The sequence below is a fragment of the Pseudophryne corroboree genome, chromosome 5 (genome assembly GCF_028390025.1).
Source record: "Pseudophryne corroboree isolate aPseCor3 chromosome 5, aPseCor3.hap2, whole genome shotgun sequence".
NCBI lineage: Eukaryota > Metazoa > Chordata > Amphibia > Anura > Myobatrachidae > Pseudophryne > Pseudophryne corroboree.
Genome location: NC_086448.1, coordinates 396343098 through 396356336, shown reverse-complemented (window position 1 = coordinate 396356336; position 13239 = coordinate 396343098). Strand labels below are relative to the sequence as shown.

Here is a 13239-nt window from a genome sequence, read left to right as displayed (position 1 = left end):
AAATCAGCTCCATTTGTTCTATCTCAGATGTGTAAAGAACAAAAGGCAACCACTTGTAAGGCTACACTTGTCCGGCTACAAATGATAATCCACTTAAACCCATGTCACATCTCAGAATTAACCCAATGGGTGAAAGGCACATGTCTGACTTCTAGCGGAGGAAAGTCTTTAGGACCTCATTCATGCATGCTGGGGGTTGCCCATTGTAGGGCAAGGCTGCCCAGCATGCTACCCGCTGCCGTTCATCTGCGACCACGCACTAATTACGATCGCACCGCAATTAATGCACTGTCGCAGAAATTATGGATGTGTGACGTCACACTGCTGCCCGATAAAGCCGCTGCCACGACCCCTTTTGTAAGCACTCTACCATCTTTTTGATCGAAGTGGCTGTGTGTGACGTCACACAGCCGCCCCGATAATGCCGCCACCATGCCCCCGTTTGTAAGCCGCCATCCCCACAATGCTCCGCCCTGCAAACACCTCTGCCTGTCATTCAGGCAGAGGCATTCGCAAATACTGCGTGGCACCCGCAGTAAATATGGCGCAGGCCAGGACCTGCGCATGCACCCACAGGGCGAACGTAATTATTGAGGTTGGATCACGTTTTGCGATCCAACCTGAATTAGGTCCTTAGCCAGCAATTGCTGCAACTTTTAAGTAGTCCCTTTGGGTGACTCAGTGTCCTAATAAACAAAGATAAAATTAGCTATCTTAGGGAATATATTGGAGAACCTAGTAGCACCCAATTGAACCCACCTGGCGATAATAATGAATAATAAAAACAACACGCTTTTAACACACATACATTTCAAAAGAACATAATACAGTATTAGGAAAGAAGGTATGCCAACCAGACATAAACTTTATTTTCAAAATGCCAGGCACACTGTTCTCACCCCAATGTATTATGTATTATATCTAATTAAGTATTCCCTTTTAAGCAAAAAAGACCCCTGGTGATACAGTGCCACTCATTCTTAATATCCATAATGCAGAATTAAAACAATAGTTATACTGTAGATTGTTAGGTTGCTTTTTGTTACAGCACTGTTTTCAGCAACAATGCACAGTTTTTATATAATTCTACCATGATTGTTTGTGGCTATGTGTATACTCTAAGTGCAATTAGAAATTGTTAGAGGCACTGCTCAACTCTCATAAAAGCCTTTATTATGGACAATATAAATGTACAATTAATTTTATTTTGCAGGGTATCCTTTCCCCACAGCTCCTCCAGTGGATCCATTTGCAAGGATACGTGTAGACGATTGTGGCAAAACTAAAGGATGCTTTAGGTCAGTATGCTGGTACTCTTATATTGCTTTATTAATAGATTGAAAAGAAACAAGAAGGATAAAGCTAAATCATATGCTATTACAATCTGCAACAGTAAGACAATTCATTTTTATGTTCTCCATATTATGCACTATAATATAAACCTTTATGTATTATATCAAATGGCAGTGCTGTGCATTGGAATATGGGATGAGGCATTCTCATGGCGAAGTCCCTCTTCACTTTTCTCATGAGCAGTGGTACAAGTAAAAATATTTTTTTAGTGGTACTGATGCTGGAAAATGGGCGTGGCCATGTGTTGTGAGGGGACGTGGCCACATGTCACTAGTGGGAGTGGCTACATGATACTAGCAGGCTGGCCACACGACAAAGCCCCTTTTCTTTGCACTCTGGAGGCAAGGCTAGAAATATATAGTACTGCCTCCAGTATAATAGAAATATATAGTGATACCCCCAGTATAATAGAAATATTTAGTAATGCCCCCAGTATAATAAATATATATAGTAATGCCCCCAATTTAATAACAATATGTAGTAATGCCTCCATTATAAAAGGAAAATATACTGTAGTAGTGCCCCCGGAATAACAGAAATATATAGTAGTGTCCACATTACAATAGAAATATACAGTAATGCGCCATAATAATATAGTTACATAGTTACATAGTATCTGAGGTTGAAAAAAGACAATTGTCCATCGAGTTCAACCTATTCTTGGTCTCCTATGCATGATGATTTGTCTAAAATTTTTGACTGATGTTGATGTCAGCCATTGCATTTTATCCCTTTTTGTAGTAACTATAATGCGTGACTATGCACTATAACCCTGGATATCCCTATCCATTAGGAATTTATCTAATAGACATATATAGTAGTGTCCACATTACAATAGAAATATATAGTAATGCCCCCATAATAATAGACATATATATTACTGTCCACATTACAGTAGAAATATATAGAAATGCCCCCATAATAATAGACATATATAGTAGTGTCCACATTACAATTTAAATATATAGTAATGCCTTATAATAATAGACATATATAGTAGTGTCCACATTACAAAAGAAATATATAGTAATGCCCCCATAATAATAGACATATATATTACTGTCCACATTACAGTAGAAATATATAGAAATCCCCCCATAATAATAGACATATATAGTAGTGTCCACATTACAATTTAAATATATAGTAATGCCTTATAATAATAGACATATATAGTAGTGTCCACATTACAAAAGAAATATATAGTAATGCCCCCATAATAATAGACATATATATTACTGTCCACATTACAGTAGAAATATATAGAAATCCCCCCATAATAATAGACATATATAGTAGTGTCCACATTACAATTTAAATATATAGTAATGCCTTATAATAATAGACATATATAGTAGTGTCCACATTACAAAAGAAATATATAGTAATGCCCCCATAATAATAGACATATATAGTAGTGTCCACATTACAAAATAAATATACCTGTATAGTAATGCCCCCATAATAATAGACATATACTGTATAGTAGTGTCCACATTACAATAGAAATGAATTACCCCACACAGTGAAGCCAGAGACATGCCCAGCCTGTGAAGAACAAAAGCCACTGTGCTAAGTGAAGGGAAACAGCTGCTCTGCTGCACCAAGCAAGGGAAAGTACACCCAGGCTCCTCTCTTCGTGCCAGCCATGGGCGTCAAAGGAGGAAGCGTAATGTGACATCATGACAACACCATAGCGCTCCCAGTAACCCTGACAAAGTGGGAGGCACCGTCATACTGCCAAGTACCATGGTGTTGTTGCTTTGTGGCGCATTATAATTGTGGTAAGGGCAGTCACGGTTGCAGAGTGTGTAGCAGGTAGTACTGCGTACCAGCTGCCAAATTCTTAAGGGTACTCCGTACCCGAACGTACTCGCATACTTGCACCACTGCTCATGAGAGCCATCCACTGCATCCAAGATCATCTGGGCTCTTGTGATTTCTGGTGTCCTCCTTTTCTCTTACGTCCTAGAGGATGTTGGGGTCCACATTAATACCATGGGGTATAGACGGGTCCACTAGGAGCCATGGGCACTTTAAGAGATTAATAGTGTGGGCTGGCTCCTCCCTCTATGCCCCTCCTACCAGACTCAGTTTAGAAAATGTGCCCGGAGGAGGCGGTCACAGCTAGGGGAGCTCTTAGGAGTTTTCTTTGTTTTTTTATTTTATTAGAGAATTAGGTTACAGGAAAGCTGCTGGCAACAGCTTTCCTGCTTCGTGGGACATAGGGGGGGGGAGTAGGAACCAACTCTTGAAGTTAATGGTTTACTATCTCCGCTGACAGGACACTGAGATCCTTAGGTTGATGATCGCAAGCCCACGAGGCGACCGCTCATTCCCGCAGCACGGCCACCACCCCTAACAGAACCAGAAGATAGAAGAGTGGTGAGTACAGCGCCTGTGTCCCAGTTAGTGGGTCGCCGGCGGGTATGGCGGCACAAGGGTGGGAGCACAGCTCTGACAGGCTACGCTCCATGAAGACTCAGCAACACTCAGTGTAGGCGCTTGGAGGGGCGTCCTGGGCCAGCCTGATCACCCTACACTAATCCCGCTGTTAGCACAGTATACCTCCGGCCAATATAATCAAATTTCTGCCGGAAGCAGTGCGCCATTACAGGGGGCGGGGCTTCTCCTCAGAGCGGACCCAGCATTCACCAGCGCCATTTTCCTCCCTGCAGACATAGAAGGAAGACGCTGACAGGGAGCGCTGACCCTCCACATAACTCCAGTTATCCTCTGCGGTACCAGGGTGTTATAGACATGGTGGGAGCGTATTGTTAGTACTAATCAACCTATTAAGATTGATTAGTCAGCACCGGGCTTTTATCATAATCACTGCTCACTGGGGCGCTGTGTAGCTGGCTCCTTAGACTCTGTGACTCTCTGAAGGTACTCTGGGGGAAACTGTATCTGACATTTTCGTGTGTGTGTGTGTGTGCGCGTGCTTGTGTGTGTGTGTGTGTGTGTGTGTGTGTGTGTGTGTGTGTGTATATCCCACATTACCATGTCTAAGGACTCTGTGTCCTGTGCTGCAGAGTGTTTATCTTCTTCTGAGGAGTCTATTCCATGTGCTCAGGACTGCAATATACCGTCTCAGTCTTCTGAATCCGAACCCGCATGGGTGGATTCTTTAAGGGGCATGATATCCCAGATTTCAACAAGGATGTGAGAAAGAGACGCAGTTTTTGAGGAAGACTGTGGAGGGTATGCAGTATTTGGCCCCCACTACTACATCAAAAAACCCACCTGCATACCGACAAAAGCGTACACTTGCCCAGATAATGCAAGCTGACACTGATACCGACTCTGATATAGGGGACGGTGATGGAGATATGCAGGGGGGGGAATGCATCCCTTGCAAAAGGGGTGCAACTAATGATTGAAGCCATTAGGTATGTTTTACACATTACTGAGAACGAACCTGAACAGGTGGAGGAATCTTATTGTACAGAAAGTAAGAAATTCTTGCTTTCCTTTCCGGCTTCCAAGGAGTTAAACTCTTTGTTTGAAAAATCCTTGGAAAACCCAGAGAAAAAAATTTCAGATCCCAAAAAGGGTTCTCATTGCTTTCCCTTTTGCTGAAGAGGATAGAAAAAGTGGGAAAACCCCTCTATAGTTGACGCATCTGTATCTAGGTTGTCAAAAAAGGTGGTTTTACCTGTTCCTGTTTCAAAAGCTTTAAAAGAAAAGGCTGACCGCAAGATTGAGACTACACTCAAATCACTATACACAGCTAATAGCGTTGCTTTAAGGCCCACTATTGCTTGTGCGTGGATTTCTAAAGCCATAGTAAAGTGGTCAGGCACATTGCTAAAGGACTTAGATACTATGGATAGAAGTGACATTGATTTATTCTTACGTCACATACAGTATTCTGCAAGGTTCATGGTGGAGGCCATGAAGGACCTTGGCATGCTGTATGCACGGGCTACTTCTATGGCGGCCTCGACGCGCAGAGGACTCTGGCTACACCAATGGACTGCGGATGCGGAATCCAAGAGAAGTGTGGAGAACCTACCCTTCACAGGTCAGGCTCTGTTTGGGGATGCATTGGATGCATGGATCTCCACGGCAATTGCGGGTAAGTCAACCTTTCTTCCCTCAGCAGCACCACTGGCTAGGAAATCTTATCCTTCACCTACACTGCAGTCCTTTCGGACCGGAAAATTAAAAAATCCAAACCCCCTCCCACTTTCTTTAGAGGAGGTCAGGGAAAGTCCAGAAAACCTGCGCAATCAGGTTCCCAGGAATAGAAACCAGGTCCTGCTTCCTCAAAATCTTCAGCATGATGGTGGACCTCCCAGCCTGGAGGTGGGGCAAGTGGGAGCGAGGCTATAAGCTTTCAGTCATGTTTGGGGGTCATCATGCCTAGACCCCTGGGTAAAGGATATTGTGGCCCAGGGATACAGACTGGAATTTCAAGAACTCCCACCTCACAGATTATCAAATCATGCTTACCAGTTTCACTAACAGACAGCACTATCCTACAGGAAGAAATTCAAAAATTGGTTCAAACAAATGTCATTGTTCCTGTTCCACTCCACCTACAACACAAGGGTTATTACTCAAACCTGTTTGTGGTACCGAAACCGGACAGTTTGGTAAGGCTGATATTAAACCTAAAGTCATTAAACCCCTACTAGAGGGAATTCAAATTCAAGATGAAGTCTCTGAGAGCGAAGATCTCAGGTCTGGAGGAGGGACAATTCCTGGTATCCCTGGATATCAAGGATGCATACCTTCACATTCCGATTTGGCTACCTCACCATGCTTATCTCAGATTTGCACTGCTGGACTGTCACTATAAGTTCCAAGCACTGCCATTTGGCCGCTCCACAGCACCGAGGGTATTCACCAAGGTCATGGCGGTGATGATGCTACTCCTCCGAAAACAGGGTGTGAACATAATTCCATATTTGGATGATCTGCTGATAAAAGTATCATCCAAGGAGAAGTATTGCTCTATCAACTCGACTACTCCAGGATCATGGGTGGATCCTGACTCTTCCAAAGTCACATTTGGAGCCAACACGGAGACTGCCCTTCCTGGTGATGATACTCGATACGGAAGTGCAGAAGGTGTTTCTACCAGTGGAGAAGGCGTTGGTGATCCGATCAATGGTTCGGGAACTTCTGAAGCTGTCCAGGGTATCGGTTCATCAGTGCATCCGCCTTCTGGGGAAGATGGTTGCCTCCTACGAGGCTCTTCAGTACGGAAGATTCCATGCGAGGTTCTTCCAACTGGATCTCCTGGACAAATGGTCGGGATCACAACTTCCCATGCACCAGCGGATACGCCTGTCGCCAAAAGCCAGAATTTTGATCCTCTGGTGGCTACAAACTTCTCACCTACTCAAAGGTACCAGGTTCGGGATTCTGTGTTGGATCCTTCTAACCACGGCTTAAAGTCTCAGAGGTTGGGGAGCAGTCACCCAAGGGGAAAACGTCCAAGGAAGGTGGTCCAGTCAGGAATCTCTCCTTCCAATAAACGTTCTGGAACTGAGGGCTACTTACAATGGCCTTCTACAAGCAGCACATCTCTGGCAAAATCAGGCCATTCAGGTTCAGTCGGACAATGTCACAGCGGTGTCCTACATAAACAGACAGGGCGGAACAAAGAGCAGAGCTGTGATGTCAGAGGTAACAAGAATCCTCTGGGCAGAAAGGCACATGGTGGCGCTGTCAGCAATCTTCATTCCAGGAGTGGACAACTGGGAAGCGGACTTCCTAAGCAGACACGATCTCCATCCAGGAGAATAGGGCTCCACCCGGAGGTGTTCGCAGAAGTGTCAAGCCGATGGGGTGTACCTCAGATAGACATGATGGCCTCCCACCTCATCAAGAAGCTTCGGAGATACTGTTCCAGGTCGAGAGACCCGCACGCAGTGGCGGTGGATGCACTAGTCACTCCGTGGACGTTCCAGTCGGTGTATGTGTTCCCTCCACCTCCGCTCAGCCCAGAGATTCTCAAGCTCATAAATAGAACAAGAGTTCAGGCTATCCTCATTGCTCTGGACTGGCCAAGATGGGGTGGTACGCGGATCTTCTGGAATTACTGCTGGAGGATCCGAGGCCTCTTCCTCTTCACGAGGACCTTCTCCAACATGGGCCGTTCGCCTATAAGACTTACCGCGGCTATGTTTGACGGCATGGAGGTTGAACACCAGATCTTAGCTTGGAAGGGCATTCTGAAAAAGGTCATTCCTACCCTGATACACCTGTATACGCCTGTACGCCTGTATTCCCTGTAGGAAGGAAGTAATGTCAAAACATTACCATCGGATTTTGAAAAAGTATGTGTCTTGGTGTGAATCCAAGAAGTTTCCTGCGGTGGAGTTTCAACTTAGACAGTTTCTCCTCTTTCTGCAAGCAGGTGTGGATGTAGGCCTACGCTTGGGCTCCATAAAGGTCCAGATTTCGGCCTTGTCCATTTTCTTCAAGAAACAATTGGCGGCTCTTCCTGAGGTTAAGACATTCTTGAAAGGGGTTCTGCATATTCAACACCCTTTGTGCCTCCTACGGTACCTTGGGATATTAATGTGGTACTGCAGTTCCTGCAATCGGATTGGTTCGAGCCTTTACAGGACGTCGACATCAAGTTTCTTACTTGGAAGGCAGTCACTCTGTTGGCATTGGCGTCTGCTCGACGTCTGTCGGAATTGGGAGCATTGTCATGCAAGAGCCCCTATTTGATTTTCCATGAGGATAGAGCTGAGCTCAGAACGCATCAGCAATTTCTTCCAAAGGTTGTGTCAGTCTTTCATATCAATCAACCTATTGTGGTGCTAGTGGCCACTGGCTACTGACTCCTCAATTACCTCAAAGTCCATGGATGTTGTGAGGGCTTTGAAAATATATATGAAGAGAACTTCTCATCACAGGAAGTCAGACGCTCTGTCTGTCCTTTATGATCCCAACAAGGTTGGGTGTCCTGCTACTAAGCAGACAATTTCTCGCTGGATCAGGTTCACTATCCAGCATGCTTATTCTACGGCAGGCTTGCCGTATCCAAAATCTGTTAAGGCCCACTCTACTCGTAAAGTGGGTTTTTCCTGGGTGGCTGCCCAGGGTGTCTCGGCTTTACAGCTTTGCCGAGCAGCTACTTGGTCAGGCTCGAACACGTTTGCTAAGTTCTACAAGTTCGATACTTTGGCCTCTGAGGACCTTAAGTTTGGTCAATCAGTTCTACAGGAACCTCAGCACTCTTACTTCCGTACTGGGAGCTTTGGTACATCCCCATGGTACTAATGTGGACCCCAGCATCCTCTAGGACGTAAGAGAAAATAGGATTTTAATTACCTACCGGTAAATCCTTTTCTCGTAGTCTGTAGAGAATGCTGGGCGTGTGCCCATTGTTTCATTTTCCTGCATTGTTACTTGGTTCAGTTTGTTAGCTCAGCCGTTGCTGAATCATTCCAAGTCGGTTAGCTCGGCTTTCTTTTTGTTGTACATGTGAGCTGGTGTGAATCTCACCACTATCTGTGAATTTACTTCTCTCGAAGTATGTCCGTCTCCTCGGGCACAGTTTCTAGACTGAGTCTGGTAGGAGGGGCATAGAGGGAGGAGCCAGAAAACCCTATTAATCTCTTAAAGTGCCCATGGCTCCAAGTGGACCCATCTATACCCCATGGTACTAATGTGGACCCCAGCTACCTCTACGGACTACGAGAAAAGAATTTACTGGTAGGTAATTAAAATCTTAATTTCCAGGTTCTGTGGCTTCCTTTTCTTCTAACTTTTTTCCTGACTTTATGGTACAACTTGAATGGTTTTCTTTCTATATGCAGTACTTGAGACTCATCCTTGGGTACCATGTTAGGCATTAAGAAATTGAAGTAACTTTTCCCAAAGTGACGTACTTCATCTAATAGGCACTGGAATAGGGGGGCAAGGGGGCAGCTCACCCCCCAAAAAAAAATATTTGAGAGGCGCCAGTTAAAGTACTGGGTCACGGGGCATACTGTGGCCGCCACCTACAGTTATTGTGGGCAGTTTCAGGGTAGAGATGATACCTTTTCTGACTGATCCACCTTCTTGCTCCCCACAGCCCTTCTTTGTCTGTCTACAGGGCCCTCCTCCCTCCATACCCAGCTCCATCCTCTACATTGTGTGGCTAATTAACCCCATGAACTCTCCATTTCCAACCAAATTCATCTAAAAATGTACCTTGTAAAGTCTCATTACCTTCCATGCACAGTCTGAGCTATGAGTGGATCCTGTCTCTTTGTCTTCTACATAACATATTGTTACATGTTATGTATTTATTATACACAGTATGTGGGAAATCACCTGAAAAAGCAGGATACCTTAAACTGTAAGTGTCCCCTGAAAGTATTACAGGGGTTCCACAGATCATGTCAAAGATATCTGCTGCGATTTCAGCAAAAGATAATGTAGGACAAGTACAGTACATGGTATATAAACATTTCTGTATCAGGGGATATGACACCAAGATAAGCATCAGGGTGGCAGAGTTAGGTGCATTTGTAGGGAGCATGGAGTAGAAGATAGTCTAAGTAAGAGCAGGAAATGCACATGAGAGGAAAGGGCCACACTCATGAGAGCTTACTGCCTGAAGGGGAGGGGAAGACAGACGGGTGATACAGATGGAATAGACAGTGAGCATGGAACAGAGGGTTAGGAGGAGAGATGACTGGGTTTGATGAAAAAGTGGGTCTTGAAAGCCCATTTAAAGTTTTGTAGAGAAGAGAATAGTCTGGTAGGAAGAGGTAGAGAATTCCAGAGGTAGGAAGCACCACGGCCAGAATATCGGAGGCAGGAGTGGTTGGTTAGTTGGAACGGAGGCAGCGATTAGTGGACAGGAGTGGCAGCATGCATTTGTGGACTGAAGAGAGTGGGTGGAGTCTAAAGGGTGATATGGTCAGATATATTAATGGGAGACTAATGGGTGAGGTCTTTGCAAGTGAGTGGAAGAAGCTTAAATTGGATTTGAGAGGGGAAAGGGAGCCAGTGTAAAGCTAGTAAGAGAGGGGAGGTGGACGTAGTACATTTGCAATAGAAGATGAGCCGGGCTGCAGCATTGAGGATAGAATGGAGTGGAGAGAGGCATTTGTCAGGGAGGCCAGATAGGAGAACATTACAGTAGTCCAATCTGGAGATGACCAGTGAGTTTATAAGGGTCTTAGTGGCATCCAGGGTGAAAGCATCTGATCCTGGAAATATTTTTGAGATGGAAGTAGCATGATTGTGAGAGCTGCTGAGTGTGTAGTTTGAAGGAGAAGGAGGAAACAAAGATAACTCCAAGACAGCATACTTGGGGGCTAAAGGAGATAGTGGTGCAATTAATAGATAATGAAATTGTACTAGGTAAGGTTATGCGAGAGGTTGGGAAGATGATCAGCTCAGCCTTAGACATGTTACATTTAAGAAAGCACTAGGACATCCAAGAAGAGATAGCAGAGAGACAGTGAGGAGAGAGGGGGAGAGATCAGGAGAGGAAAGTTAGACTTGAGTATCATCAGCATAGATGATATTGTAAGTCAAAATAGCGAATGAGCGCACCTAAAGAGGACATATAGAGAAAAAGAGAAGTCCAAGAACAGAACCTTGTGGGACACCTACTGTTAGAAAAAGTGCGTGAGAGGTGGAGTCATGAAAGGAGATAGAGAAGGAATGGTCAGAGAGGTTGGAGGTTGGGATGTGATGTTGTGGCATATGTAGTCAATTTTAGAGATGAAGCATATGATAAAGTCAAGGGCAGAAAGTAAAGAAGGGAGTCGAGGTGGGAGAGGGCAGAGGAGGGAGTTGACAGTGGCAAAGAGATGCAGAGGGTTCGAAGACTGGGAGAAGATGAGGTGCTTGAAGTATGACTGTTTTGGGAGGGAAAGGACAGCACTGTCGGATGAGTACATACATTTGAAATTCAGGAAATCTGCTTTAGAGCATGATTTCCTCCACTGTACTCCCAAGTAAAAAACAATTCAGATATCTGGTTAATTTGGATTGCCGGGGTTGAGGTGATGATATGCGAGGGGGGAAATATTGTCAAGAGCAGAAGTAAGGGAGGTATTTTATAGAGAAGTGGCTTGTTCAAGGCAAAAAGGGAGCCAAGCAGGGAGAATAAGGAAGTACTGTTGATAGCCTCAATGTTACGCTTAGTGATGCAAGCCTTAGGAGGTAGAGATGAGGAAGCAGAGAGGAATAAGTTAAAATCAGGTGATGGTCATAAAGAAGGAATGGGTAGTTGGAGAAGTTAGAAATTTCACAATGGTAATTACCAGATTCAATTAGTGCTCACTTACATAGGAGGGTGAGGAGGTCCACTGGGAGGCAGATTGTGTGGGAATATCAATTGGGATGTTGAAATTACCTGAGATAATAGAGGAAATGTCTGAAAGGAGGAAGTGAGTGAGCCAGGAAGCAAAGTGATCAAGTAATTTGATGGGAATATATAAAACTGAAAATGAGTACTCAAAGTGCATTGTGTTATATATAACGTGGCATCTGAAAAGAAAAAAAAACTAATTAATAAAATGTTTATGCTCTTTTAATGATAAATTGGAATGGTTGACAGTGACAATGGTGTTTGGCTGCACCTCATGGACCTCACTCTCCCTACCTCTAAGTCAGCAGTTCGTGGTAAATGCTTACTTAGAGGTAGCGAAAGTGAGGTCCAAGAGGTGCAGCCAAACACCATTGTCACTGGCAACCACTCCAGTTTATCACTAAAAGAGCTTAAACATTTTATTAACCAATTTTCTTTTTCTTTTCAGGTGCCACATTACATTTAACACATTATATTTTACTTCAAGCGCTCATTTTCAGTTTTATATATTTGCATAATTTATTGAGCTGCTAAATAGGTATAGCACAGTGAATACATTTCACAATTTAATGGGAATGCCAGGTAGACAGTAAATGACAGCTATTTTAAGGTGAACAGGTTGGAAGAGGTGTATAGCATGGACCTTAAATGTAGAAAATGTCAGTGAAGCTTCTGGTGGTATGAGTTGGTAGGAGTAACTGGAGGACCCCAACAGCTTATTTTGTTATGAATGTTGGTAGATGTGATGAAGTTAGATTGGTCTTCACTTCATTTAATGCAGGTATAATGCTAAAGTTAAGAAAAAGGAAAGCTATACCTAGGTGCATCCAGGCGTATTGACATGGGATGTCTCACTGAGCAGCTGCCTTAAAAACGTGGGGGAGTCAAACCCATAAATGACACAATAAGAACAATAAAAAGAGGCTGCGCTCAATTTGAGGGAAATTTAACAATTAATAATTACTGTTTAATAATAAAATTCACATATACATCCAAAACAGTATAGAGAAGAACATAAATTCATAAATGTTAAAAAAAGTCCTTTGAGAAAGCTGCAGTTTTAAGGCAGTTTTAAGGCAGTGAAACACGTCAGTTGTGGTGCAACCTAACGTCAGGACCCTGGAATAAAGGAGCCAAACCATCCCCAGACTTCTGTAGTAATTGCCAAGCCTAAAGAGGAATCCAGTCATCTTCATTGATGGAGGACATTTCACACCGTAATGCATGAGGTGCTACCTGGAAAAGGACATGCACTATATATTGCTACCTGAAACAGGACTTGCAAAACAAAACATCATTCCCTCTAACGGTGAATTAGTCCATATACCATCTTCTGGACCTCCAAAATCCACAGTAATATCACCTACTGGTCATTGAACATGTATCCATAATATAGGGGAAACATAGGAATGGACTCCTCTAGTGAGAGATCTCATATATCCTGACATTTACCTGGGTACATTTTTTTTAACATTTATGAATTTATGTTTTTTTTATATACTGTTTTGGATGAATCCTCGTTCCGGGAGCCTCACCATTCAACTCCAATTGATATTATATATCCATGTGGTGAGATACTCTGTAACATTTTATTTTTATTA

The 13239-nt window shown here is 43.7% G+C and overlaps 1 protein-coding gene across 2 annotated transcripts in view; it reads left to right on the top strand.

The window, feature by feature from the left end:
* FRRS1L (ferric chelate reductase 1 like) overlaps window positions 1-13239 on the top strand; it is a 386723-nt gene that overhangs the window by 257784 nt on the left and 115700 nt on the right. For both annotated transcript variants that reach the window (XM_063924908.1, XM_063924907.1), the window contains exon 3: window positions 1214-1298. In XM_063924908.1, coding sequence (XP_063780978.1) covers window positions 1214-1298 — 85 coding nt within the window. The remainder of the gene's footprint in view (window positions 1-1213; window positions 1299-13239) is intronic.